The following is a 25,387-nucleotide window of genomic DNA, read 5'->3' as shown; positions in this document are numbered from 1 at the left end:
ACTGAATATCGTATGACTGTGTATGTGACAAATAAAATTAGAATTTTAATAGAAAAAAGTATATACAGTGTAGATAATCTATAAAAAATACAATGCCTTTACTTGTACTTGAATTATCCAGAACATTACTTCTATATGTACATTTTATTTATTCAAAGATTAAACAGAAGCCAACGTACTTTAATTATACCTTATGTTTTTTTTTATTTTATAATATAATTGGGAAATACACTGAATTTGGATTTTATATAAATTTTCATTATAATTATGTATCATATACTTGTTAAACTATCTTTAAATACAATTCTTGCATATTGTATAGTATATACAGTAGTAACGCATTGAGGCATTCTTCTTTGAATATCTTCTTCCATTTAAATGCTCAATATGTTGAGTATTCAATATTCATGATTTTACACTATTTCTATGATCTTACTTAAATTTAAGCGAATGTATGATTTCCATTGAAGATTTTTTTTCCATTCTAACTGATAATATATCATTAAAAAACATAATAAACAAATAACAGAACATACAAGTATCGGTATCAGTCTAAAACTGCTGGACCTCATTGTGTATGGATTAAAGCAAAGTTAAGATTGTTTAATACACCTTAACACCCTTTGACGTGCTAAATAAGAGCAGAGCTCAGGGCTTGATTGATATGACGCACATGTCTATTGTTACGTGTATCTCTGCCAGGAGGGATGGGACAATGTAGTCTAAGTACATGTTTGATCTCGTATATGACACAGCTGGAGGTGGTACACAATGAGAATAATGGGACGCTGAATTTATTCTGTATGCACATGGACATGTGAGAGCAAGTTTTTTTTTTTTTTCTATGTAGAAAAATCTGGTGGGAAGAATCACTGAAAGAGAGGAAATCAGATCTGTGGAGGATTTTTTTCTTTTTACAACTTTAACACTATGACAACACTATGCTATGCAGCAGTTAACAGTAGATGTACTGTACAAATATGGGACCTGATGGATATTTTATTTTTGGAAAGTAAATGCAATATAGTTACCATTAATATAATAGTTATATAATTAGTTTACTCAATACTGAAATAATCAATATTTATAACATTCATGAAACAGCTGTTTCAGAATGGGATCAACATGGAGGGAGTGATGAGACAATCAGAGAAACAGAGACAGAAAGAGACAAACAGAAAGAGATGGCAACATTTCAACAGATGAAAGAGAAACATCAAACAGCATCAGCTTTGTTTTTTAAGTGGTGATGCTCAGTATAGTGTTTTTACAAGTCCAGAATGAATGCAGCATAGACAGAGTTATGCTCTGTAGTATAGAAAACAAAAGGTAATACTACAGAGAATATTAAAGGGGTTCTATATTTAAAAGTGGAGCTGATAATTGACACTATACACCAATCAGCTATAACATTAAAACACAAAACATTAAGAGTAGGTCCCCCTTGTGCCACCGGGGCAGCTCTGGCCCTGCGGGGAATGACTTCACAAGATGAAGTGGTCCGCTGTTGTATCTGGCACTGGGATGTTAACGGCGGATCCTTTGGGTGTTATGGGTTGCGAAGCGTGGTCTCCATGGGTCGGGCCAGTTTGTCACAGAATCTTGAACTCGATGTCTACTGGGCCCAATACAATTCTGATGCATTTCCAGCATAGCTAGTAATAATTGTTTTTTTCCCCAGCAATTCGTGCTACATTGGCATTTCTCTATGCCAAAGCAGACGAGCTGGCCTTTGGTCCCCACTGGGACAAACGAGCCTTGGGTGCCCATGATCCTTACCAGCTACCAGCTTACTGGTACACAACTGATAATGTTATTCAATTCACCTGTTGTAGTTGATCTGTGTATAGTAGTAGCTAGAGATTGATAATGATCACCCTTTCAAAGGTTGATCATGCTCACCATGGCTGTGAATTTTATTAAGTTAATTAAGGACTAAAGTCCTTAAGTGTGGTTAAGGTTAAGTGGGATCATTAATTACATTTCCATTAATTGTACAACCTTAAATGAACCTGTTCATTCAAAACAGCACGGGTTCTATTTACGCAGGGAAGGTATCTGTAAAGAGAAGGCAATGATACAACCTGATCCTGCGTTCTCATTTCAAGTGATTCAAGTGCATCTTACCACCGCTGGCGTACTCCATTATAAGGTACAACGACTTCTCCGTTTCGATCACTTCAAAGAGCTGAACTATAGGGGGAAAACAAACAAACAAACACAACCATAAATTAAAAAGTGATTTAGAACCAGTTCAGAAAAGCAGGTCTCATCGTTCGTTGTCTGATACTAGACTATTCATCAGGAACAGAGAATTTATTAAGAAGTTAGTCAGGTTTTTCCTGTAATCAGGTATGCTTTGATCCACTTCATTCATAAAGTATGGACACCATTCATAAAGAGATAATCCTACTGTACCGTAACAGTACAGCTCACCTCATAGCGCAGTGTGCTGAATGGGGTGAATTACAACGCCTACGCCAAACAGGCTTAGTCCAGTGTGTTATTCAGACATTCACCATTATGGACTTGCATGCTTTACATAGCACAAAGTGTGAGTATCGTACTAATGGTTATAATTACAGCTGAACAGTTACTAAATGAAATATCACATTAACGATTAAACAGGATTTATGGCTGCTTATATTCTTGTAAGGGTTCTCTCAAACTGTAAAATATATTATACAGACCTACTTTATTACCATAACCTAATAATTAAATCGACTTATTATGCAAATTGGCACAAATACGTACAAATGTGTATAATGATACCATTTGACATTCTTTATATACCCCCTTGTTTTTAAATTATTGAGGTTTTGATTAAATCCATTCAATTAAAAGGGCGATCCAATCAGGCTAAAATAACTGCGAGACTTATGTGCAATCTAGCATAAATTTTCAAATTGTGTTTTTTTTTTTAAACTCAACAAACTGATGAGTCTTTAAATGCATGTGTGTGTTTATGTAGGAATCTGCACAAGAGAAAACCACATACACTAAACATACTGTATAGAACACACATGCTGGGCTGCGAGAATAAAACAGCTTTAACGAACGGTTTATTTTAAGAAGGGTCGGACGTGAGACAAAGGAGACGGTCCAGATCTCGCATACTTGTGTACTCTGCCTCACGTACGCAGTATTTCAGCTGTTGTTAAGGCAATAAATCACTGCAGGCTCCTAAGCTCAAGGCCAGAGTGACAGCGCAGAGGATGAAACGAGGAGGGGGGGTTTCAGAGTGGATACGCTGGGGTGAAAAGACTCACCTATGTTTGGGTGGTTGAGACTCTTCATAATCCGTACCTCTCGATAAAGCTGTAGGAAAGAAAAAAATTTTCAGATTGAAACAAGATAGTCACAGAAGTCATAGATAAAAACAGAAATTATATAAAACAGAGCAGCCCAAAATAATAATAATAATAATAATTATGTGTGTTTGTATATATTATATATATACACATACATACACACACACACACACACACAGAACCTAAAACCTCGAATTTAATTATGGCAGCAATATGCAGTATTATATTACTTCAGCGATCAGGTGACCGTTAGAATAAAGACATATACTTTTCATATTATAGTCATACTGTCGGTTGCAGCATGTGTGAAAGTAGGTTGATACGGTCTGCAGTGCTGGAATGAGAAGAGAACAGCTACCTGCCAAAACCCACATTCAAAACCAGTCACAGACGCACTTTAGGAAGAAAACACATCTGATCTGAGCGTTATCGGCTATGAATATGTTCGCCTACGAGGCTCAGTGCCGCTGATATTCAGCACAACAGCACACCCTCTTATGTGATATTGCTTACATTAACATTATTTAACTGTAAACAAAAAAATAATAATTAAAATGTACTCTTTTATTTTTGGTTAGGCTACTACTATCATTCAGTAGGGCCGAAGACTATCACATGTTTCCTCCGAACCACGTGACGCCATCCAACCGCATCTTTTCGAACTACTCGCTCATGCACCGTTAGGGGCGGAGTAACACTCAGAGGACAGTGCTATCCGCTCCCTTCGCTTGCGTGAGCTCACAGACGCCCCTAATTGGCTGTAGAGCCCTGATTTAATGGGAGCACTAAGTACCTCTCATCCCTACCCTTTGAGAGAGCTCGGCCAATCAGCTCTCTCTAGACCTCCGGCTGCGAGAGTTACAGTATCACCCAGGAATCGAACCCGCGATCTCTGGATGATAGGGCGAGCACTTCACGGACATGAAAACTGATCAATTATATCCCCCTGTATGTGGTATACGGCTGGAATAGTAATAACCATTGACTTAACGTGAGATTGACTTGACTGATCACATGGTTTGTGAGTCTGGAGGTAATAGGGCAGGACCGAGGTGGCTAAGCTCCTCTCCCAGCAACCCTCTGTCCAGAACAATGGTCAAAACAAGCGGGTTGAGAGAGACAGAGAGAGAGAGAGAAAGAGACAGAGAAATGAAAAAGAGAGTGAAAGCAAGAGAGACTAAAAAGAATGTGCTGATAGCTGAAAGGCCATTTGTTATTGTTGGTGTTCATTCTTTCCAAACACACAAAGTCACCCAGGGAGCGAGACAGAGGGAACGTGAAAGGAACAAATAATTGTAAATAATGTTGAGAAAAAAAAAATTATTGAATTTTACATAAAAGGTTTATTTATTGTCCAACTAATGCCTGTAAACGTCCATAGTAATTGGTTTAGATAGCAAACAGAATATCTGTCCCTTATTTTGTTGGTACAAATAAATACCATACGTTGCAATTTTGGCCTTTACGAATTACATCTACAGGTGAGACAACATATTAGGTTGAGAAATGCTGGAAGTTTTTTTCCAATATGCAATATTCAGCAAGTCAGCATTAGGACGTCATTAGGGCTTTCACCATGCCTTGCACAGACCCGGGAGGAAAGGGAAAAAAAAAAAAAAAGTGGAACAACTCATGAACTTACATGACTTAAGACTTAGTGAATGCACAAAGACAAAAACGAAACAAAAACCCTTATGAATTTTTGTAAAGATTGTAAAGAGTGCTGATTTATCACTTCACCATCTCTCAAAATGTCAAATAAATGCTTTTCTAGGCACAAAGTCCAGTCCTGGATTACATTACTGCATCCATGATGAAACATTTCTCTACTGCACTTGATGAATGAAATCCTGCTCGGATCACATACTGTATACTGTATATCTCTTTTCCCGGATTCTTATGCCAACACATTTTTAACCCGACAGAACCGGTATCCGAGCAGGTCTGTTCCTTATTTACATCTCACGGAGATAAAAGATTGTGATCATCCTTCCATTATACTGTTAAAAAGCGCTCAAAATAACACTTGAACACAAAAGAAGCTTGAAAGACGAGAAATACTACTCCTGAGTAAAACGTGCAATTAAGTTGTGTTGAATTTATTTACTTAATGGCTTCTATTGTATGAATTGATTGTTTCTTAATTGGAAATCGAAAACAGGAAATAAAACATGACAGGTGTACTCTTGTAGAAAAATTATTCATGGCAGGGTGGGGTGATTATTATTATTATTATTATTATGCTACGGAATGTCTGTGTAATATCTACGGTCCTGTCTCCACTTACATTATAGCAGCTCATATATGAAAAGTGGCTTGTCTTTTTTTTTTTTTTTCCTCTCTAGCTCTTAAATTATTAAGAACGCAGCTCATGAGCAACCGAGAGGAATCATCCATACAAGTCTCAGTGAATGAGCCGACATAATAGATGCGGTAACATATTAGTGCCTGTGAATTGAATTACAGTGGTGAAATTACAGAGCTGGAAAACTGAGAGCTGGAATTAATCAACACCCTCCGGGCAGCAGAATTCCAGGGCGTACAGGTGGTGAATGTATAATTTTTGCACATGTGTAGAAATGTTTTAGAATTTTTTTTTTAACCACAGCACTTATGCTGCTTGTTGTTGATCAACACTGTCTTTCGAGCCGGACGCCCAGTTTGACGAATGGCAGTGAGAAACTGTTGCGACATCAAGTAGGAACTTGACAGCATTAAAAAAAAAAAACAAAAAAAAAATGTCTTGAAATGTGAAACGATTTCACCTGAAACATTCCATTTTGTTTCTATACTCAGTGGCTTCATAAGCTTGATTTCACATCACACATTTATGTGAAAGTCTTTAAAAAACTCACTCATCTGCTTGTCTCACTTCTGTCTCACTCACACCCTCACACATAACAGAGAGACACGTGATGTTGAAAGGATCTCCAGCATACGCAGAGCTTACAGAGGCATTCGCACAGGATGCAATCATGACAACAGAACAAAAATGTCTGTTATTTGACATGTGAGCTCGGGGCGACACGACTGTGTGTCCCCGTGATGCTTGATGAACGCTTTCTCTACACTTGCTTACAGCCACGTCATCTACAAATGCCGGCTATAATTCGATTGCAGAGCTCATCAGCTGTAAGATAATAAGTCTGCTAGGTTACACCTCCTCTCACCCTTTCTTTCTTTTTCTCTTTGCACAGCCTTCCTCTTTTGCTGTCTCAAAAAACAGGACTTCCTGGTTCATTTTCCAGACACTAGCCACACGTCATGGTTACCATGGTGACCCAAGATTACGGCCAACCCCATGTCTGTCTGTTGTCGCTCTCCCTTTCTGTTCCACACTCTCCCTATCTCATTATGCTTCACTAAATTAGGGCAGAGGAGGACAGAGATTCTACTTTTATCTCTTTCTCTTTGACTGACAATCACACCAACCAAACACTGAGACATTACTAATCAAGCCTTAAGCTGAATGCCTTGTTGTGTCTTTCTCCTTTCACCTTCCTGTAACATTAAGGATTTAAACAAAGCAGCTTATAAAGTTGTACGGATTTTTCCTTATCTTAAAGACTACTCAAGGGCAAAGCTGAATTTTTGTTCCCCCAGCACCTCTGTAGTTATTAAACGTTATTAAATGCTGCACATTTCAGTACACGTTAATGTACCAAAAAAAAAAACGTGTCCTGAGTTGTGATAAATGACTATGTTTACACCAGAGGATGCAAACACGCATAAATTTTCTGGTCTGTAAAGTCAATATGATGCAGAAGGTGATCCCCCAGACGATGTGTTTATGGGTTCACCCTACAGCTATGGTTCTCAAAGGGGAGTCTATGATGTGTAGCTGTTAAGTATGTATTTCCACACGAATAATGGCAACTACATAATAAACACTTTATTAAACTTAAACATTGGTATAATAATTAGGAGGGGGGAGTCTAGCAATTCAGGTATCGCCATGCTGACTCCAAAATCTATCTCTCTCTCATATATATATATATATATATATATATATATATATATATATATATATAAAAACAATTTTTATGTTTACTTTTCTTGGTTTGTTTACTTTTGAGATTGTAAAACGGTGCCATTCCGGTATAATCCTACAGGTGGCGCGCTCTAAACTATTCACACACACAGGCAGCACAGCATCCTGTGTTGTAGGAGCTTTAACAAAATCTAAAAAACCTGAATAAAATCAGGATATTTATAAAATCATAATGAATACAAATTGAATCAACACTCAGGTATCGAGATAATATTGTATCGGGTGATCCCGGTGATTCCCATAATGCATATACCCAGTCATGTATCAGCACTGAACATACAGGTACAATAAACGTGCCTGCATTTGAATTTTATTGTAAAATCAAATGGATAACACAATACAAATAACCAACATATGAATTCAATAATATTAAACTAAGAATACTGTAACTACACAAATACAGATTATACACTGATCAGCCATAACATTACAACATTAAGCCAAGTATTGTTTGGAGCACGACTCCAAAAGACCTCTACGGGAGTGCTGTAGGATCTGGCAGCAAGATTTTGGATGCTGTGGGTTCAGAAGATGCTCGTGGATCAGACTTGTTTGTCTGGTAAATCTGATGGGTGCTCGACTGGACTGGCAATTGGGGAACTTGGAGGCCAGATTGGTGGGCTTGGACCTATTGTTTTCTGGGCCTGGGCTGTGGTGCACTGGGTGTCCTGGTGCCTTTCTATTCATGGCCAGCAATGACTTTCTTCGGCGGGTTGTGATTAGACTGGACGGCCATAAATGAGGTCTAATGAGCTCGGGCAAATTTTGGTGGCAACCTGATACCATAACACTCATAACACCATAACACTCATATGTGCTTGCTGAACATCCTATCCAGATTTTGTCTTCCTTTTACTGTTATAATAACTTCCACATTTCTGGGTAGACATTCCACTAGTTTTTGGAGTGTAGCTGTGGGATCTGGTGTACAGTCAATGTTTTAATGTCTTCCAATGTGCTGGACCATGTTTGTGTTCTTCAGTTCTGGTGAAAGGAATCTGTAACTCTATAGCATGCCAAGACATTCCGTACGGTTGTGTGCTTCCAATTTTGTGGCAGCAGTCCGAAGGAGAACCACATATGAGTGTGTAGAAGAGGTGTCCACATATATTTGGCCATATAGACTCGTTTACACGATGTCATGTTAGTCTGACTAAAAAGTAATTAACGTTGAAAGGGGGAATATCGCCACCTACTGTAGTGGAGACTGTGGTCTGAAAATTGATGTCTGTTCAAAAATTATTTAAAAAATATTTTCATAAATATCATTGTGCTCCATGACGGAACTTTTAATCATACAAAATTAGTAGTTAATAACCAATTTATAGTTAACGATTTAAACTGGAAAATAAAAATCTAATTTGATGATGTAGCAGTTTATTTACAGGACATCATGATATTAAATGAGAAACTAATTGTGCTGCCACTTTATGAAGGACACCTGTGCACACATTCATTTTAACCAATCATGTAACAGCGGTACAAAGTTCAAACACAGGGATTTATTCTTCAAGTCATTTAAGTCAAACGTCAGTTAATTTTCATATGAAACAGCAGTGAAACTGGCCAGTTGAACAAGTTTTTCCAGTATTGGATCAGCCTGTGCCCACTGTAGACACTACAGATTGACGTTCTGATAGGGAGTGAACCTGATATGATCGTCTGTTGTTGGAGCCCATCTGTTGGAAGCTTTGTATTGATGGGTGGTGTTGGCCTGTTTGAAGCAACGCTTTCCAAAACCCTCTAACCAGCCTTTCTGGCACCCACAATCATGCTGTGGTGAACCTTTTCTCCTATTCTAATGCTTAATGTGAACATTAACTCAAGCTTTTGACCTGTATTTGATTTAATGCACTGTGCTGCTCCCACTTGATTGGATAACAGGATAAATGTGTATATCTGCATTTAAACTTAATGTAAAACATTACATGTATTTTTGAAATAGTCGTACATTTTTACCTTAGAGAAAAACATGAAGTAAAGTCTCATAAATGCAATAAAAACAACGCCTTCATCTTGTAATAACATCTGCGCCTGGGCTTTGTATTTTAGGAATCTGGTATTGATCAAAAGGATTACCCTTGACTAGAAATTAGAAACTATAAAATTAAGAGGATCTTAAGCAGGAGCAAGTCCAGTATACAAACACTCCGTGTTAGGAATTTTCGCTTCAAGAACCGAAATTTTGCAAGAAATTTGATTCGCCATCCGACGCATTTTCACCATATGAACAGTTTCGGCAGCCGAACCGAACGTTGGCTAAATTGTGTGTATGTATGATAGCCGTACAAAACTTGTTACAGTAACAGTGTAAATCCAAGCAAAGTAATCTTTTTTTTATTTTGTGATTTTTTTTTGCAATTTGTGCAAGATTTAGCGAAGGCGTAGCGCCAAGAATACTAGCAAGAAGAAAAGGGTGCCACTTTCATTTTTGTTTTTAAAGCATCCGCTGCCAAAAGGAATCATAAGTTAAGGTTAAGCAAGATTTAATGACTATTTATTTCATATTTGACTTAATTTACATGTCTTTTCTAAATATTTAGCTTGTTTTTATATGTAAAAAAAAGATTACAGAGTTGGAAATTAGTAATATTTTTGGGTAGCTGGAACAGATTATCTGTATTTACATTATTTTCTATGGAAAAATGCGTTTCTCAATACGAATTTTCGCCTTAAGAAATTACCTCCGGAACGGTTTAAATTCATATGCCGATGTACCATTGTGTCCAGTATTTATAATCATCATCATGTTCACATACTCTAATTAATATCACCAGACTTGATGTGATGAGTCTGACTGTCTTCCATGGTAGCTTGGTTTCTCAGTATCTTGTTCCTATGTCACAGGCCCTTGGAGGTCCCCACCCCCCTCTGGGTTCGGATACCCCCATTGTTTGCCTGTCTGGAATGTAGCTCCTGGCTACAGGAACTTGAATGAGGGATACCCAACCCCCATTGCCCTTCACCCTAGTGGCCTCCTAAAGCTCCCCCCACACATCGTTACTGTATATTTAAGTAGCACTCCCTTGGTTCAAAAAACAGAGTTATTCCCAATGTCGTTCTTGTCTTCTAACACTTTGCAGAAATCTGACTACTGAGAAAAAGACTGCGGTTTAGCTGATTGGGTCTTGCACCTAAATTGGATGAAAGGCCTAGAAGTGAAAGGGGGGAGAATAAGACTGATGGTTCACATTCAGCCCTGTGGTTGAGTCTCTGCTCAGATTACACAGTATTCCACTGCCAGATCAGTTGAATGGGGCTCAGTCTTAATCGATACACATTGAGTGATACACAGCGAGGAGAATTATCTAATGCTTTGGCCATGTGGGTAAGGGATGGCACATGTATAAATCCTCAACGCAAAAGGCTTACTAAGGCACTTCAATTTATTTATTATGCATTAGTGTTTAAAACTGGTTATCCATCCTGGATCATTAAAAAAACAAAAAAAACAGTCATTAGTTAAGTAGCCCGTGTTGAGGAGTGACTGTTCATGAAAATAAAGACACGAATAGCCTACTATACTTGCTTTAGGACTGGTATTTAGACCTGGGCAAAAGAGACAGTATACTTTTATTGGTAGCCATAATACTGCAGCTCTTTAGAGATGAATGAACTTACTGCCCTCTCTTAATTAGTCATTCAATACTTTTACTGAAGCAGCACTTTCTCTGCGGCAGGGGTTGGATTGCATGTGAGTGGAGTGTAACAAAACAAAAAAAAAAAGAGAGCAAATAACCGATTGATGGAGAGTTAGAAATTGATAGAGGGAAAGAGCCAGTGGAAAAGGATGAAAAGAAACAAGCATTAACCCTTTGTGTTTGCAGTTTGGGTTAAACTGAACAGGTTTGAATTCTTACAATAGTGAGATCTCAATCAGTCTGAAAGTTATAAGATGTGCTAATAATGAGAGATCGTCAGAAACGGAAAACAAAATGAATTGATGTAAAGATAATATTGGGTTTTTACACACATTAAGGTTGTATTGAGGTATTAAGTTAATCCATGGCTATGGAAGGACAGGATATAAGCATTAAAGAAAAAGTTCATCCTAAAATTGTATTTGGTATGTGTTTGGGAATTTTGGTGCTAATGTCATTTTAATTTATTCATTTTATTCCTCTGAGAAGTTAATAGTTATCTACCTGTCACACCCCCCTATTATTAAAACCTAAGACAGAAGTGATGACGTTTTTTTTTTGTTGCACGATGCACCGAGTTACAATAGAATTTTTCCGTAATGACGGCGGTGTTTAACATAGAACCAAAGTGTTTTGCAACTTTTTTGCTTCAGCAGAATATACGGTTGAGCTAAAAAAGCCACGAAAACTACAAAAAGACAACTTTGCACGAATAAAGATGATATTTTGATTATAAAATGGGGAGCAAGCAGGTAAAGAGGTATAAATATAAAAAGAAAGACAAGATAAATAAGAGGAAGTGAGAGGGCTGACTAGCTGAAGGAAAAGGGAGTAGAGCATTCGCGATCTGGTGCTCTCTGACCGAGCAATATAGTGCTGATCAGCATTGCTGCAGCGCACAGGACTATACATCTCTGCAGAAGAGCTCACACACCGCCACCACCACCACCCAAGCTCCACCCTGCACCAGAACAGTGTCAGAACCACATCACACACACGCCTTTAATATACAAGCAATCAAAATCTCCCTAGTCAACATGACATTTTTTTTTCCCCTTGAAAAAATATCTCACATATGATATGCGTTTATGTCATGACAACAGGTTACCTTGGTAACAACAATCAAAAGTAGAAATCATGCACGAGGAAGGTTATATGAAATGAAATTTAAATTAGATTTGATTTGTATGGTACACAACCATACACAGTTAGAGTGCAGTGCAGACTGACTGTGAGCTAAAAATAGAAAGAATTTACTACAGTAAAAAAAATTGCACTGGAAAGTACAATTAAACTAAAGACAAAATTTCAATACATTATAATAATAAACAAAAGTTACCAAATAAAAATAGAAATATATAAATTGCACAGGATTTACAGAATGTACAAAATGAAATTGTAAACTGCGAGGTATAAAATACAGAACTGTAAAAACTGTGGTGTGTGGATATATATATATATATATATATATATACACCCACTATGGTGTGTATATATAAAATGTATATGAGATATGGATGAGGGGAAAAAAATTATTTGTTTATAATTCGTGATTTTTCTTATGGTTTGATGATTAAATTGATTTTTTTTTAAATTATTTATACATTCGTCATATAGATGAACCAGCTCAGCCAGTGACCACAACTCTCTGGTTTCCAGTTTGAATGGCAATTCTGTACCGTGCACAGAAGATTCCAAGTGACGCAACATGAAACAATATTCATCATCAAAAATTGCACACATTTAAAAGCATCCAATATTCCTTTTTCGCCAAACTCTGTGAGCGAATTACTCTCAAACCCACTCATATACATACATACAACAGTCTCAAAAGACACGTGCACTAATTAGTCTTAAAAATCACCCAAGCTAGAAGCCCTGCGCACCTGCGGGCTCGCAGCTGATCAACACGCGCTCATGGTCAAGTTACGTTATGAGACTCTGGAGGTATCAAAGTGGAAAAATTTCACAGTTTTTTCTTAATACTACAGATGGTACAATAGGCGGTACGGTGGTGTAGTGGTTATCGCTTTGCGATTCCGGTCTGCTTGGTGGGTTTCCTCCGGGTACTCCGGTTTTCTCCCACATTCCAAAGACATGCAGATTAGGCTAATTGTTGTTTCCAAATTGCCCGTAGTGTGTGAATGAATGTGTGATTGTGTGTGTGCCCCATCATGGATAGGGTGTACCCTGCCTTGTGCCCCAAGTCTCCTGGAATAGGCTCCAGGCCCCCCGCGACCCTGAATACAGGATAAAGCGGTATAGACGATGAGTGAGTGGGGTGGTACACTCTTTTACTATAAATTGGTTTAGAAATAATAATTAATTCAGAGGATAGAGATACTGTACCTGCCGCTCAGTAAAATGTCTCTTTTTTGTTGAATTTAATTTGAAGTTAAATGTTGAACTCGTGTATTTGAAGTCGTGTATTGTGTATTTGTATCACATAATTTAGTCGCTGCTCTGCCTAAGCTTTAAACATGAATATCTTAACGTGCCTTAAATTTCCACTTGTGCCAATCTTCTATTGAAACATATCGACGGAAGCCTCACACCTATTATGCAAATCCATCAACTGTTGGACTTTTCACTGCACTACTGAAGTAGACTCAAAGAAAATTTGCACACACAAAAAAAACACATTTGCTTATCCTTAACTGTACGCTCATCTTATCCATACTGACATTTAGTCATTGATTCTTTTTTTTTTTTGTATTTCGCTTTAAAGAAAGTTAACACAAAAGACTGGATTTGTCCAGATTTCATGCAAACTGATGTGATTAACAATGCAAACTAAGACTCACCTTCTGTAGGCTGGTTGGGTTGAGTTGAGTTTTGTCGATTATCTTTATTGCGACCTGAAAATAACATATAAAGGTCATAAGTGACTTGAAGAGCATGACAGTCTAATTTACATCTGCCTTGCATATAAAAAGGTCACATATGCTGCTGTAAAAGCTGCAGCGAGTAAACACACTGCATACCAATGCAAACCTTAAATGTCTCTTTTGTGTGAAAATGATTCCTTGTGCTCTCAGAACTACATGTTTACGATACGAAATCCCGGAATATTGAATATGTATGTGTAAACCTGGTCATTCAGTACAATCAGGTCATCAGCTAAGTTTATTTTATTGCCACAGGTAACATTGCCTAGACCTGAGCCACTGGAGCAACCCCAGATCATAACCCTGCCTCCAGAGGTTTGTACAGTGGACACTATGGTGTGATTTAATTTAATGAGTGCATCGCTTCATGCTCTTACATTCACTACTGAACATAGCTGTGAATTCTATTGAAAGTTTTTTTTTTTTAACCATGATTATTTACTGAGCATTTAATGCATCTCTTATCATGATTTTTTTTTCTGACAAAGCTTGGAGCCTCAGCACCATCCTTACAGGTGTTTATAATGTAATACACTGGTTATAAACCAGCAAAGGTATTAAATCAAAGCCAAGTGTTTAAGGCTGCAATCAAGTAATGTCAGCATGACACTATGTAGGTACAGTATTTATCTACTTGTGAGTAATGTTATCTTCCTTACTGCGGTAAAGCAAACATCTTTATTATCTGTATGTAGATAAGGAATCACTGTGATGCCCTTAATAAATTAGCAGCCTTACTGCTTAAAAGTGATGTCATGACGATCCGTGCTAGTGTAAGAGCTTAGTAAACTCTTTTAGTTGCTGTAGAGTTTTGTGTATGTTGTCAAGCATGAGGAACATGCGCGATACGTAAAATATACAGTCAAACCTCGGATTGCGAGTAACGTGGTTTTTAATAAATTTTGACTTGAAAAATAAACAAGTCTTGGTTTACGAGTACCGAGTATCATGTATCACGCATGGGCTTCTTGTTTTGATGCGGAGCGTTACGTGATCACAACTGAGCCAATGTTTTTTTCTTTCTTTTGCGCTGCGGAATTGTAGGTAATTGTCTCCCCTGCTGGGTCTTAGTGCCCGTCTCCAACTGGTATAATCAACATCCGTGCACGCGTGTACTGTTTGCTATAACACTGTGACCACGTGTGTGTGTGTGGTTAAACATATTTTATTTTGTGTTTGAAGGCGTGTGTGTACAGCGCGCATGTACTGTTTCTTATAACACGTGTATGCGTGCGTGTAAAGCATAAGTCTCATTAGAGGTTAAAAATCCATTTTCTCCCTCTTTGTCATTATGTGTGTGCGTTATGCGAGTTACTTTTTTTTTTGTTTTTATTTTTGTTATTACTACACCTTGGTTAAGGTGTGCTTTTAAGTATTTCCATCTTTAAATTTAATTTAATTTATAAATAAGTTAAATGATCCAGGTGTCTGAACACACACAAACATAATCCAGTACGTTACCTCTCTGCCGGTCAGAATGTGGCGTGCCAGCTTCACTTTTGCGAAGTTGCCCTTGCCGATGGTTTTGAGCAGTCGGTAGTTGCCGATGTGAGGATGTTCGTCCGAGATGGAGGCGATGGAGTTACGACAGCGAGCTCCCAGCGAGCGATTCGACCAGGCCGAGCCCTTGTCCGAGCGGCTGGCAGAGAGTGACGCATGCTACGCAGAAGAAGCAAAAACAATATAATCACAAAACTGTTTCTTTGGACTCTAGCCCAGTGGTATTTTTATTAGCCGCATGGAGTTGAGCAGGAAGTAAAAAGTTCTGCAATACACTCTGTGATTGGATTTATAAACAATATTTTATTACACCGAGACATGAGAACGTTAGAGATTTGACCAGCACTTTCCATAGCGTGAAAATGATCTGCATGTAGCGAGTCTCTGATAAGCCTGGGGTGTGAGCTTCACTGGAGCATCTTTGTGCCATTTAAGATCTCATCTACTCTGGAATGTGCTACGCCATTAAACTGATTCTGCACTTTGATGCTAAGTGACGCTGCAGCATTCTTTCCACCATGTTCAACCTCTGCAGGCCGGCTCGTGAGAACATGCAAGTAAATATGCCGCGGGGTGACGCATGATTTTACTTTGTCACAGCCTGATAAGCATTATATGTTATAAAACATAGTATACTGTATTAACTACAGATCATTTATCTTAGGTATCACCAGAATTACTGACATCTTGATAAAAATATGAAAAGAAAATTAATATGGAATAATAACACACAGTAATTAGTAAGAGTTTAAAGGGTACCTATTATGCAAAACTAAATTAACACTTTTAGACACAAGTGTGTGTACAAAAATCTCGTCCATTTGCTCATTTTTGCATTGGCCGCGGCTTAAACAAGACAATCAGATTTTTCAATAATGTGGTCACATAAGAAGATTTATCTCAGTGTTGACAATAGGCATTTATTTTAAATATTTTTTATGGCCATCAATTTTGTGATATTGTCATGTTGCATGTAGTTTGTGGTTATTTTATACAAATGTCCCCTCATTGACCCTCCTTAAAGGGTCCCATGATCTGAAAAACAGCTATAAATATTGCTTTAATACTGGAATACATCCCAGGCTTATTTTGCCTTACATATGGGTCATCAATTCCTGCAATAAAAAGCCTTTTCAGAACAGTAATTAACAAAGCGACAGACAACAACTGATTTTCATACACATGTACACGTGCAACACAGATGTTCCATCTTTACAGCTAAAGGGTGAGCGACAAGGCCAGAGTGCATTCTCGCAAATTCATGCAAACTTGGGGAGGGCTTAGTACGGCTCGAACGGTTCCCTGGACCAATCAGAAGTTTTTGCGCGATTAAATTTTTCTTGGCTTTCCCACTCACAAAACGGAAACCTGCATTTAGTTCCCATGTACGGTATTATCACTTAAACAAACCTTTAACTGTGGCTTTATCTTACATGGCAAGTTCTCAAGTGATGTTTACATTAAAGCTCATCAGTACCGACCTTCTTCGCCTACCGTTTCCGTAGTCACTGCTGTGCAGGTGCGAGCATGTTACATCAGTTCATTTTTAACTACGGTGCTATGCTTCACTTGAGAAGTTATCTATCAAGGCGGAGCTGGATGCCCGTCTACGTCCGATGACAACGTTAAGCGTACACGTGAAAATATTCTGCGGAATAGAAGAGTGACGCCGGTTAGTCCCCTGAACGCAGCCCTCAAGGACAAAGGTTCACTTCTGATGAAGAAATGAAGACAGCGGTGCATTCGCGGCTCGCAGATTAGCCTAAAACATTCCTTAATAAAATAAATACGAAAGCTTCTCGACAGATGGGACAAAGTGTACTGAAAAGCGAGGAGAGTATGATGAAAAATTATGGATTTGTCAGTTCTAAAAGTTAATTAAAATAAATGTTATTGCCAGCACTGACACAGAACATACACTACCGCTCAAAAGTTTGGGATCACTGGCAAATTTCTTTTGAGAGGTTCATTAAGAGTTACCAATTAGCAAACAGCATCTCGGATTAGAGCCGTTATGAAGGCTTTACAGATCATAAGCAGCCGATGCATCTCAACATTAACTGTTTAAAAGAGATTATTGCATATTTTGGACGCCTTCAGCATTGTTTTACAATGTAGGACAGATTAAAAATAATGAACGACCATGGAGTCAGAAAGCGATCCCAAACTTTTGAGCTATATATATTATAATATATTTTTTTTACCCTAATAAGTGCATAATTTGATTTGCGTTCACTCAGCACCATGCTTCAACATACAAAGAACGAACTACAAGTTACACAAATGACTGAGGGCTCGCAGCCATGAATATCTGTCTATAACTCCAATTCCGACTCAAATTATCGTGAAAATGGATTGAACGCCATCATCTCCTGTTAGTCCTGGTCCCTGACCCAGTTGGACTTCCTGCTTCCAGGTTATGGATCTCCAGCAGCCCTGTACTCATCCACTATTAAAACAGGAAGCCAAGCCCTTACAGCTGTACATGCTTTCACAGGTTAAAACATGTTTCATAAACCAACTCTACCTTCTCATCTACACTGGTATATTTTTCATTCCTACTCAGTAATACGTTTTATTGAGTGTCCTTCCCACCGACATACCCCTATTATTTTCCGTTTGAAGAAGAGCACATCGATTCTCTCATACTAATTTATTCAGGAGCATGCATTGGGGTAGACTTAATGGAAGGGGGTGGGGGGGTGGGACATGGGTCGGGGGTTGGATAAGATGGGGGGATTGAGGATAATCGACTGCGAGAATGGCTCCATTTGTAGAAAGGCAGTACTGTATTGGGAGGAGGGGGGAAAAGGATTTCCACACCCACAGCCACACCTTGACAGGCCGACAAGATGACGGTGCGTTTCGATTCCCCATCTCAACCCCCATTGTACTCTGAAAGATTGCTCTGGGAATTGTCCCGTCCACATAGCGAGGAGGAACAACCAGAAAAACCAACAACCAGTTCTCAGCTCGGTGTAGAATACAAACAAGAGAATGCACATGTTTAAATGTAAAAGCAGTCCGCCGATTATGTCCGAACAAAAGGCGTACTAGGTGGAGCAGACGTGACGTGACCGTAACCCTTATGTAGTGCGTCTTTATTCTCCATGTCCGAAACATTCATCCTTAATCTTTCCAAGATAATTGGTCTGTAAAAGCCACTTAAACATCCGCTTTAAACATGACAGTAACAATTTGCTTTCAGCCTCTCTGTTGGTCTTTCGCTTGAACATCATCGTGTTCCAAACCACATCAATCTTTCCTCGCCACAAATGAAGCCTGACTGTAGTCCACTGGTGCTCCAGTCCACGCCCCGACGTTGGACAATAGACCTCGGCTTTGAGCATCATCCTGTGCGGGAGGACCCACGAGGGTGTCAAGAGGGGTCAGGGTTTTACTCATCCAACATCCTGCTTCTCGACCACTTCATTCCTTCTCTCTCCATTTCATGTCCTGTTTTTATTACTTTTTCTTTTTTTTTCGTGCTGGTGTTACATGTTAAAATTTGCACAGGGCACTTCCTCATTTTTAACTCTTCTCACTTCATTTCTCTAAAAGTGATGACTTGACAACACCCACGAGCAAGGCTAAAGCAGGATGTCATGTTAAAAACACCGTCAGAAATGTTAGCGTCTAGAGATAGTAGCGTCCATGAAGACAATTCGTCTCGGGTGTTCGCTAATGTTTCATGCACATGGCTACACAAGCTCTTTGTTTTGTGTATAATAATTTTAGCACTGTTTTTTTATTTATACAAATTTCTATCCGTTTCATCTGTGATTGTCATTTTTTTCTTTTGATCAGTTATAAAAAATAATTGCACAGACTGCGCCGGTACAGATCATGTTTCATGATTAGTATTCAAATGAGTACAATGATAAGTTGCTTATTTACTGGAGCTTACTTCCTGACCTTTGCACTGACAGAACACAATCATTTCATGCTGAACAGACCCCACTTTCAGAAACGCCATCTTACAATCTGCTAAAAGCTGATAAAAAAAAAAACCGACACAACCCTAACTCCTGATATATACGACTAAAACGTCCCCATGCATAACCGGTTAATTCCCGAAAATCTCTTGCACAAGAAATACGCGGCTCTGACTGACTAACCCTCTGAACAGGGAGCGTTCAGATGGCTTAGAAAGTCTCACCTTGGCATGTGATCACAGAGCTAAACAAAAAGCCCCAGCTGAGACCCATCTGGTAAGTGTAGAGTGCACGGAGGACCCATCCCCCCTCACCCCCATCGCCGCTCTCCTAATACACAAAGGGACGCCACCAGCATCAGCTGTCAATAGCCTCACAATCAGCACAGCAAACGAAATCACGATGCAATCCCTTAACACAAATAAGCAGTAAATCAGGCTGTTAACAGTCAGCTTTCTTTGGGATCTACTCAAACGTTTATGGTTTGATGATAGTTGATTTGCATACCGGAAATAACAACAACAACGTATCACACGTGCATGGTCAGATAAAGCTGGTTCGTTGGGCTTGTTGCTGTCGCAGCAAGTCGATACGAACTGCAGTAACTGCAACTTTGACATGTTTTGGAAATCAGCTCAATGCAGGATTGCTGTAGGGCAAATCACTCCTGTGTTGTGTTAAATATATGAGAATTACAGATATACAAGGTGTGTCAGAAGGCACACTAGGGCAAAAAGCTCTTCTTCACAGAGTTTTTATTCTTCTATATTCACAAATATACAGTATATAAATACAGTTACCTCCCGATACAATATCATAATAAAATGTTACGAAGTAAAAGTTTCTTTTGGAAGCTTCTTCGCTCTGTGCAGAATTGTTTATATCGAAGGCTGATCGGGCGATCACAGGTCACGGCCAATTAAGCTGAAAACCAGCCAATTTTGGTCAATGGCCATCGACCGGTTCATCTCTATTATAAAAATAAAGTGCGAACACAATAGAAAAGAATTGGGATTCATAACCGAATAATTTCCATCCATCCATCCATGGATAAAGATAAAACAGTATATAATGTACAATTGTTTGGATGAATTTGGATGATTGCCATGTGGATACGATTTATAAACATTGTTAAAATCAAAACTTGATCATTTCTAATTTTTTCCATATCACTTACACTGTGTATGGTAGCAGTGGTCTCAAGGCCATCCCAGTTGGCTCAAATCACAAGACTGGGGACAACCTGAATCAGGTGCCAAACAATCACAGGGCACTGGTGCACAAACTTTCCCACACCCAGTCAACGTCAATCTGCGTACGTACCTATCTTTGGACTTTGCAGTGAAACCGGAGTACCCCACAGAGCACAGGGAGAACGTGCTAACTCTACTAATGCAGACAGGAGGCACGTAAACCAAAAAAGGTTTCACCTTAAAGCAAATAATTTCTCTTTTGAAAACTGATTCAGGAAAAAACAGTTACACTAAATGTAGAATATCATAAAAATATAAAATTATTAAAAAAATGAAGAATATTCTAAAATTATTTTCATGGCCAGATCAAAAAAAGTATTAAATTTACTATTAAATTCTACTATTAAATTCTTCACAGCACAAATAATTGATGAAATATAATTCATATGACAGATGAGATAAGGAATAAAATATAACAGGAAATGATTTTATAAATAAAAATACAACATTCATTTTCCTGTTACAGCATGCCCTAAAGTGTTTTATTCCACCTACAGCACGGCAATTTGCCGAAGCTGAATAAGGTTTATTTCCTTAAAAATAGTTTTATTTACATAGGCTATGTTCACATTACTTGAAGGCTGAAGTGACTCAATATTTTTTTTTATTTGTACCTAATTTGACACAGATCTGATTTTTAAGCTGTCTGAACGCACCAATCTGATATTTGTCAGATTGCATCCTTTGTCACGTCATGGATCGGATACACATCCGACATGCGGTCATGTGACTTAAATGAGAACGGGCGGATCAGGAGTCATGTAACATTTTCCCTCTGACCATGCGTGGGGTCGACAACTAAAATTATGCATGGCCTCTCTGATGTCAGTCAGCGCTGCAGCACGGGGATTTCATAGCAGTGATAGCAATAGCTGCTAAAACAGCTAAAGTGAGACGTCTGGCTTCGTTCCTTCTTCTAGTCCGCAACAAATACAGCTGGCGAACTGCTTGCAATCCTCCAGAACAATATCCCAAGCTTATTTTTTTTCTAAAATCACACATATATACATATACACACACACACATATATATATATATATATACACACACACACACGTACGTTGTAACCTGGATAGCACGAACAAAGTGCATTTCAGTGGACAGATGCGTCCACATCGGCGTCAGATAAAAGCCACTTGTAATTATGAATGTGAACCATCATGACATGCAAATCTGATCTATAAAAGAATATAAATATTGGACTTGAGAAATGTGGCTAGTCATGTGAACGCAGCCGTGTATTCATGTTTAATGTTGTGCAAGAAACAGCCCAGATGGCACTAGAGACTCTTTCTAAAATGTGAAATAAACCTTTCCTCATGTAAATTCTAACATTTTTTAAATTGTTTTTCTACCATGTCTGCTATATTAGTCCTTGTTAATCGCCTAAGCTTTAATGTATTAGAATAAAAGCATCAATAGGAACCTGTGATTGACTTATAGAAAATTCATCATCATCATTAAGTATTCAACAGTGCTGTTTTATAATGCATAATAAACAATAAATTATTATAGGTAATAAATTATTATATATATTAAGTGTATTCGATATTTGAAATCATGTTCAATAATGTTGATACAGTAATAATAGTTATAGGTAATGAGTTTTGTCTTGATTCAACTCAGTGATGACCTTCGACTCGGGGGTAATAAAGTGATGAGTTGCTCATTATTTTAATACGACATCCTCACAGTGAAGACTTTTAGTCAAAACAACAAACACAAACACACACACACACCTAAAGTCTGAAATGTGTACATTTTATCATGGATTTCACGACACCTCGTATTGATAGAACAAGGTTCGCTCGCTCACATGCACTAGGTTTCAAGAAACACGTCTATGGATTTTTCAGTCTGAACTCTGGCTTAGATTAGCGGAGGTATGCAGCTAATGGCTGGTTGTCTGGCTTTTCTTTTTTTTTCTGAACACAAGGAACCCTGAGTGGACACTTCATGTCCAGCCTCAACACCCTGAGGCTCAAATTCCCTGTTTGCTGTTAAGTTGGAAAACTAGGTCAGGATAAATCCCAACAGACATCTGGGACCTCTAACTGTACACACACACACACACACACAAACTTCGGACTCGGTGCCGGTCATGACACCACTGCTTATTCACAACACTTTAACTGTCCTGTGTATAGTGAATATATACAGAGACGTTTTATTGTTCATTAAAAACGTTGTAAGTCAGGAAATACAGGAAACATATTTTATATCCAGCAGTTGATTTCTTTGGGAATTGCCAACACTCCATTGTGTGCTATACCTATTTACAATTCAAATCTTGTGGATAAGAGCTGCTTGAGACTGCACTCGTTGGACGCAGTGGGCATCATATGGTACATATCTCTTTAATTACAACCACGAAAAGGTTCAAATGTTCGAAAGGCTTCCTATTGCCATAATGCCACATATACAGTAACGAGAAGTGGCGTTTCACAACCGCTAACTGACTTCTTTTTAACACAGATACGATCGATTGGCCAAGAACACAACTAGTCTAAACTAAGCTTTAACAGATTATCACGAACCGTGACTAATGCCAGACTTAAAAAGTATTTTTAAGCAAGCACTTAAAATGGATGCCGTTGTTAGCCATGAGCTTGTAGTTGCTGCGTCACACTCTTCTTCTTGATCTACTCATGAAAGCCAATTCGACCGTCACCTGGCTGACACGGCCTGTGTAGGTTCGCTCGTTTTTTTTTTTCCCCTCTGTGGTCAGGTAAAAACATTGCGCAATCTGTCAGGTTGGTTCCCCTGCAATGACGCACTTCCTGGTGTGTTTGCTAATGCACTTATTTAATTCCTCTGTCTCAGCTGCAGGTCACTCCCAGCGCAATCTCCAGCGAGGGCTCAGGCTATTATCGCGCATGCTGGGACCTTTTATGCATTTGGCCGTTCTGGTTAATTTACTGCTGCTGTTAGAGTTCGAAGTACACTTAAATAAATTATAAACAAACTACCTCTACATCTGATGGCGCTTCAGTTCCAGCCGAATACACGAGTGCTATTTTATTGCTATTTAACAAAAGATTTTATAGTGACATTCCCTCTTGCCCTATTTGTATTGCACCTTTAAAAGCTCTTAATAATATATGGGAGCAAAGTTGTTGGGGTGAGGACAGAAACGGTAGGGTTTTATGTTTACGAAGCATTACGTCATCCAAATAAACTGGTTACTGTAGCTAAATAATGCATTTAAGAAAATAACTGCTTCTGAAGTAGGGAGGTGTTACACTCCAACCACAGCACTGCATACTGAGACTGACATCCTCGATCTTTTCTTTAGACGCTCCGATCACTGCCATTATTCGGACAAATACTGTATCGCCATTGCGACATCAGGTACAATACGTGATTATTAAAATGTACCATTTTGTAGTCAGGCTAACTCCAAACAACGGCACAAATTTTTTCATATCTGCCGATATTTCTGAGGGAGTCAAAAATTATGCGCACTCCGGTAATATTAAAACTAATTGTTGGCCGCACTGTCCTGATTAGCAGCGCTTTCCGTTCAAGGTTCCTGTCTCCCCCGGTCACTGCTGTGCAGGTGTGAACATGTTACATCAATTCATTTGTAACTGTGGCACGAGCAAAAATGGACGCCCCACTTGTGATTTGCACAGAAGAAGAGCAGAGTGCCGTTTTTTGTTTGACGGTGTACCCGATGTCAAAATAACTCACGGAGGAGATATCTGAACAGAAGTGTTCGGATATCTGCAAACATAATTTGGACTGATGCTCTAAGGAAGGTGAAAGTTTCTTAAAGAGAATCATTACTGGTGACGAGACACGGATTTATCACTACGAGTCTGAGAGTCAACGGCAGAGTATGGATTGGCCACATCCTTAATCGCTGACCGAGAAAAAGTTCAAAAGTCAACTATCAGCTGGAAAATTAACGCTTACAGTTTTCTGGGATTCTGAAGGGCCAGTATTGGGAAAAAGGTTCAACGATTAACAGTGCTTGTTACAGTGAGACGCTTATTGAAGAGCTGGAGCCTAAACTTCAGATTAAACGCAGAGGACTGTGTATCTATCATCTTAAAAGCACTTCAAACAATCAACAGATATTTAAATTATCGACAAGCTCTACACGAACTCCTGATCGTGTGTATATAACCTGTAATAAATTCCAGCCTTTTGGGATTAAATAATTGCAATAATCCATATTTAGATTTTTAAATGCGATTATTTGTGCAGCGCCATTTTCCTACAACCAAGCTCTTCATAACACAAAAACCACACATCCAAATTCTGATCCAAATAGATTTTATCAAAGGTTTTTAAACCATAATTCTAAGGCAAAAGGGATATAAAAAGTGTAAAGAGAGACATACTGTGTAACGACATACATTGGTATTCCAAGTACAATTAATATATACCTTAAAAAGTACAATATCTCCCTTTTGGACTTTTAGTTAGGACACTTACATACCCGTCCTTAACAATGCAACCCTATAGGTATAGTTTGCACCCTGAAAGTTCCCAATAATATATCTATGTGCACTCACTACTGACTTCATTAGAAACATCTATATGCCTGTTTATTTATGCAATTATTCAACCAGCCAAACAGAAAAATGTAGCTTAATCTTTTTCCTTCTTTAACGTTTTAGTTTTGCTAACCCAGTGCCCACTGCAGCTTCAAATTCATGTTCTTGGCTGATCAGATGTGGTCTTTCGAGGTCGTACGCTATTCTCGTCTAAATTCGACAGGTTGTAGTTTCCGACATCCTCTTCTGCTCACCATAGCTGTGGCTATTTGTGTTACCGTGGGCCTTCCTGCTAGTTGAACC

General features: G+C 38.5%; 1 protein-coding gene across 2 annotated transcripts in view; it reads right to left on the bottom strand.

Annotated features, from left to right (window-relative positions):
• mark4b (MAP/microtubule affinity-regulating kinase 4b) overlaps positions 1-25,387 on the bottom strand; it is a 43,424-nt gene that overhangs the window by 14,903 nt on the left and 3,134 nt on the right. For both annotated transcript variants that reach the window (XM_053507072.1, XM_053507071.1), the window contains exons 2-5: positions 15,353-15,550; positions 13,808-13,861; positions 3,270-3,318; positions 2,128-2,193 (exon numbers count right to left, since the gene is read on the bottom strand). In XM_053507072.1, coding sequence (XP_053363047.1) covers positions 2,128-2,193; positions 3,270-3,318; positions 13,808-13,861; positions 15,353-15,550 — 367 coding nt within the window. The remainder of the gene's footprint in view (positions 1-2,127; positions 2,194-3,269; positions 3,319-13,807; positions 13,862-15,352; positions 15,551-25,387) is intronic.

This window comes from Clarias gariepinus, chromosome 11 (genome assembly GCF_024256425.1).
Source record: "Clarias gariepinus isolate MV-2021 ecotype Netherlands chromosome 11, CGAR_prim_01v2, whole genome shotgun sequence".
NCBI classification, from domain to species: Eukaryota; Metazoa; Chordata; class Actinopteri; order Siluriformes; family Clariidae; genus Clarias; species Clarias gariepinus.
This window is presented reverse-complemented; position numbering and strand designations above follow the sequence as displayed.